The sequence below is a fragment of the Calidris pugnax genome, unplaced genomic scaffold, assembly GCF_001431845.1.
Source record: "Calidris pugnax isolate Ruff unplaced genomic scaffold, ASM143184v1 scaffold1185, whole genome shotgun sequence".
NCBI lineage: Eukaryota > Metazoa > Chordata > Aves > Charadriiformes > Scolopacidae > Calidris > Calidris pugnax.
Window position 1 is genome coordinate 45512 of NW_015092172.1, and position 5204 is coordinate 50715.

A 5204-nucleotide genomic window follows, 5' to 3' on the forward strand; every position below is an offset into this window, starting at 1 on the left:
GAAGCGGCGGCGGCGGGGGGGACACTCGGGCTCTCCACGGCCATAGGGCAAAAGGGCGGGTGAGGGGCGAACAGGAAGGGGGGTGGCACAGTCACTGTACAGCGCGGGGGTCGGCTCCGGCCCGGCACGGCCCGGCTTTATCCGCCCGCCCGCCTCCGCGCTCCACGGGCAGGCACACAAAATGGCGCCCGCCGGCACGCAGCCGCGCCGAGGCAGCGCCCCGCACAACGCCGGAGACAGCCGAACGGTGGCGGAAATACCCGAGGGATGCCGTAAGTAACTGAACGGCAGCGGAAACGCCCGAACGACGCCGGAGAAACCCGAGCGATGCCGGGAATACACGAGCGATGGCAGAAACACCCTAGCGCCCCCCCGCCGTACCTCAGCCGGTGATTGCCGAAAGTGACCGGCAGATGGCGGGAAGGACCGAAAAGTGCCGAGGAGGTGCGGCGAGGACGAGTCCACTTTGGGAGGAGGGGGGGGTTGTGCCACTGAGCGGTCCCCATGCTGGGAGACGCGGCCTCATGCTACTGTGAGGAGACAAAACGTGAGGAGAAGCCACTCGGTGTGGTTCTCCCGTGGGCAAGTGGGCGTGGGGCGGCGGGTGAGCTCCGGGCAGTGGGGCGGATCCCCCCCACGCTCCGCCGTGGAAGTGGAGCGGTCCCGGGCGCCATGTTCGCGCGGGCCGCTAGGGGGCGTCGCGCCGGCTCTGAGGCGGCGGCGGCAGCGGGATGGTGGAGAAGGAGGAGGGCGGCCCTGGCGGCATCAGCGAAGAGGAGGCAGCACAGTATGACCGGCAGATCCGGCTGTGGGGGCTTGAGGCCCAGAAGCGGTCAGTGGGGGTCGGAGCCTGTGGGAGAAGGCGGAGGGGGACCCTGTGGAGGAGGGCCCTGGAGGGGTCGGGGGGGGAGGGTCTTCTTGGGGCCCTGCGGCCTGTGAGGGACCCTCAAGGAGCTTGTGGGGGGCCTGGAGGGGCTCTGTGATATGAGTGGGGCCTTGGACGAGCTTGTGGGGGGCCTGGAGGGGCTCTGTGATATGAGTGGGGCCTTGGACGAGCTTGTGGGGGGCCTGGAGGGGCTCTGTGATGTGAGTGAGGCTTTGGAGAAGCTTATAGGAGGCTCTATAATCTCTTGGAGGGGGTGCTACAATGTGGGGTGGAGCCTATAGGAGCTTTTGGGGGGCCTATAGGAGCTTGGAGTGGCTTATAAAGAGTCGGGAGGGCCCTGTAGGGGCTCATGGGGGCCCTATGGCCTGTGGGAGACCCTGTAGAGGCTTTGCAATGTAAGGGGGGGGGGCTTGGAAGGGCTTATGGGGGCCCTGCAATGTGAGGGGGACCCTATAAGGCGCCTGGATGGGAGGGTCTTTTGAGAGGTTATAGGGGCCTTGGAGGAGTTTTTTGGGGGCCCTATAGGCACCTGGAGTGGCTCTGCAATGTGAGGGGGGGCCTTGTGGGGGCCCTATAGGAATTTGTGGGGGGCCTACAGGGACCCTATAGTGTGTGGGAAGGCCCTGTAGGGGCTTGTCAGGGTCTGTGGGGTCTCTGCCTGACCCTATGCACACCTCAGGCTCAGCCAAACTCATTTGGGTGAAATTTCTTTGGGGAAAAAAAAAGAGAAACGGCTTCTGATTCATTGCCAACTGGAATTGCAAAGCATCCCATCCCCTCCGCTGGTTCCTGCCTCTTTCCCCGCTGGAAACCCACTCGCTCAACGCTTATTTTCTCAAGAAAGAAGTTTTTTTTTCAGCTTTCAAGTTACTTTGTGTGGTCTTTTTCTGCAGCCTGTCCAGATTTCTGCTCATTTCCAATTTCTTAGGTGTTTCCCTGGAAGCTGTGATGGGGTTTGTTCAGGACAAGGTGGAACACCCCCAAAATATGAAGGTGGAACTTCAAAATATGAAGATGAGCATAATGCTGATGCTGAACGCAGATAAAAATGAGCATGAAAATAGGCAAAAAAAGCAGGAGTCTCTGTGTTTAAGAGCCCAGATTATTGCTCGGTGCCAAGTAAACTTGATTTTATTGGAAAACCAATACAGACTGATCAATGACAGACTCATAAGGCAGGAGAAAAAATACCTAAATGATAAAAGGCGAGGAAAACACATTGGTCAGTTATGTGGAAAACTTACAACTTGCTTGCACGGTTTTGTGCTGGAATGGATATACACAAAAATGTATTAGTTGCCTGTTAATTATAACTTATCCTCATCCTGGTGCAGCTTTAGCCTTCAGCCCTTTTTTGGGGGGGCTCTTAGGGACCCCATTGTGGATTGCGATGAACCTGCAGCCTCCTCCACCCCCTTGGCTGAAAAGCAGCACGAGGCTGGGGTGTTACTCCCTCTTCCAAAACTCCTTTTTTTCTGTGAATTTTCCCCAATTCCCCACTCCTCACAGCCTCGCCGTGTCTCTCTTTGCTCCCAAATTGTGTTAAACCTGCTTTTCCCCATGCTGGGATGTGGAGGGGCACGGATTTCCTCTCTAGCCATATTTATCCACCATGTTTTCCATCCGAGTGCCGATTCCCCTTCGCCCCAACCTCTTGGGGGATGCTCTGGGTGATCTCTTAACCTTTTCCTAGTGTTTTTGCTGCAGGTTACGAGCTTCCCGGGTGCTGCTGGTGGGGATGAAGGGGCTGGGAGCCGAAGTGGCCAAGAATCTCATCTTGGCAGGAGTCAAAGGCTTAACCATGTTGGACCATCAGCAGGTGAGGAGCCGGGTGAAGCCCCCAAACCGAAGGACTTGCTCACTGTTTTTTCAGGGGATAAATATTCCCTTTGGGGTGGAATTATGCCATTTTGGGGCATACAGGGTTTGCAGGTCTGCGCTCCTTCAGCTGCTCTCGAGCTGGGGGCTGAACTGTGACCTCCCCTGTCCCTTTCTGGATGTCTTGGGGGGGCTGCACCCCATTCTGTGAAGCCACCTGATTTTTGGGGACACTTGTCTTGGGCATTGACACCTGTCCCCTCCGTGTCCCTGGTTTCTGCCCCTTCTCCTTTTCACATGGGACCAGCAGGTGCCTGGAAAGCAAATGTGGGGCTCAAAATCCACAAACCTTGTGAGTTCTGGAGCCCCAAACCAGACCCCTCAGTGGGTTTTAATTCCCAATGGGGGGGCTTAATTCCCAGTGGGAGATTTAATTCCTGATTTGGAGCTTTGTGCTCCACAGAAAAACCCCTTTCTCCAGCAGAGGTGGCCTCTGGGTGACAGTGCGGCGGCACAAGAGGGAGCTGTGAGTGTGGGATCAGGGAGAAGTGATGATGGAACCATGGGGGGGCTTGAAGAACAGCACAAAATAACCAGAAATTTGCAGTTTTGGGGGCTTTTTCTTTTTTTCCTCCAGTATCTCATGATGAGTTTTTCCTGCGGTGAGGATGGTGCCAGTGTAATTCTCTTCTGGGGGGGGAGAGGGGGGTTTTCCCTCTGTGGCAAGACTGATTTCTCCCCGTTTTTAGGTTTCCCAGGAGGACACTCGAGCTCAGTTCCTCATCCCAGGGGGTTCCTTGGGTCGCAACCGAGCCCAGGCTTCCCTGGAGCGGGCGCAGAACCTCAACCCCATGGTGGACGTCAAAGCCGACCCCGAGAGCGTGGAGAGCAAACCCGAGGAGTTCTTCACCCAATTCGACGCCGTACGTGGGGGTTAGGGGGGGGAAAGGTCAGTGTGGGGCCTTGCTAACGAGCCTTTGCACTAATTACTCGTTTATTCTGGTGGTGTTAGCACTGAGAGCCTGTTGTGGGTGAGATTTCATGCTGTGGTTCCAGGTGGTGCCGCCTGATTCTTCATGAAGGGTGGCTGTTTCCCTTTTCCTCTCCTCCTTGGGGCTGGTTTTTTGGGGATTGTGAGTTGTGGAAACCAGTTTCCCCCATTCAACCGGATGGTGGAAAAAAAAACCAACCCAAAAAACATGGTGGAAAAAAAAGCAACCCAAAAAACATGGTGGAAAAAAAAAAAACAACCCAAAAAACAACCCAACAGCGATTCCCAAAGCGAGAGGAAAAGGAGGAAAACCACCTCCAGGTCTCATAGCTCCTGGAGATCAGGGGCAGAACAGAAAGCACCAATTCTTAGACCAGGTTTTAGAAGTAACCGGATTTAGCTTTGATTTCCACCTAAATTGGCCAGAAACAGGATGTTTTATCCCCTGTTGAAATGGGGTAATTAGTGATTTTCCCCTCCCCTAAGTGCTAGGAGTGAAACTGCCAATTCTGGGGGGTGGGGGGTGGGGATGTTACCCCTCAGGGAGGGAAAAATGCTGAATTTTCCGCCCCCCAGGTGTGTTTAACCTCCTGCTCCCGTGACCTGATGGTGAAAATCGACCAGATTTGCCACAAAAACAGCATCAAGTTCTTCACCGGCGACGTTTTTGGATACCACGGTTACATGTTTGCCGACCTGGGGGAACACGAATTCGTGGAGTGAGTCAGCACCCGGAGGAGTGGGGGAAACTGGTGCTACTGGTTTGCTTTGGGGAAGGTTTAAATCTTAAATAAATCTGTAAATTGTGAAAGAAAAAAAAAAAATCCCCAAAAACCAAACCCGTGGCACCAGCAGGGGTTCTCAAAGCTCTTTCTTTTTAATTTCCTAGAGAGAAAACCAAAGTCACCAAAGTCACCCCGGGGCTGGAGGATGGGCCAGACACCAAAAAAGCCAAACTGGACTCGGCGGAGACCACCATGGTGAAAAAAGTGAGTGGGGGAAAAAACCCCAGGGAGACCCAAAACCCCAGGGGATTCCCCAAATCCCAAGCATGGGGGGAATTTTTTGGCCTCTCCCAGCTGGATCCCTCGCCCCACAGCGCTTTTTTTGAGCCAGGTCATCCTAGAAAGGGATTTTTTGGGTTGGTTTTATTCTCTTTTCTCTCTTCCCATACTGGTTTTATACTGGTTATGGTGTGGGAAGGGGCATTAAATCAGCCTTTATGGCTCTTTTTGTGGCCACCAGGCCCTAAAAGCCATGGTTTCGGTGCTGCTAGCTGAGAGCCCAGCTCCTTTGAAGTGGGGATTCCCAAATTTTTTCCAGGGGGGGTGGCCAAATCTGCTCCAAAACAGAACCTTTTCAGATGGAAATGCCTCCGGCCCTGCCATTGTTCAGGAGCGGAATTCCCCCAGGGTTTTCTCTGCCTGCAAGGGGAATTCGAGGCCTTTTGTGATCCTTTTTGCCCCCCTCCTCCCCCCCCCCCCCCACCCCTTCTGGGCGCGCGTTCCC

The 5204-nt window shown here is 54.8% G+C and overlaps 2 protein-coding genes across 2 annotated transcripts in view; one reads left to right on the plus strand and one right to left on the minus strand.

Moving 5' to 3' along the window:
* Nucleotides 1-506, minus strand: part of ZC3H4 (zinc finger CCCH-type containing 4) — a gene marked incomplete at its 3' end in the record, with an annotated part of 21220 nt that extends 20714 nt beyond the window's left edge. The window contains exon 1 of the mRNA XM_014962241.1: nucleotides 382-506. Coding sequence (XP_014817727.1) covers nucleotides 382-506 — 125 coding nt within the window. The remainder of the gene's footprint in view (nucleotides 1-381) is intronic.
* Nucleotides 507-679: 173 nt separating this feature from the next.
* Nucleotides 680-5204, plus strand: part of SAE1 (SUMO1 activating enzyme subunit 1) — a 7177-nt gene continuing 2652 nt past the window's right edge. The window contains exons 1-5 of the mRNA XM_014962239.1: nucleotides 680-832; nucleotides 2594-2705; nucleotides 3454-3627; nucleotides 4272-4414; nucleotides 4585-4684. Of these exons, the coding sequence (XP_014817725.1) occupies nucleotides 732-832; nucleotides 2594-2705; nucleotides 3454-3627; nucleotides 4272-4414; nucleotides 4585-4684 (630 nt within the window). The 5' untranslated portion in view covers nucleotides 680-731. The remainder of the gene's footprint in view (nucleotides 833-2593; nucleotides 2706-3453; nucleotides 3628-4271; nucleotides 4415-4584; nucleotides 4685-5204) is intronic.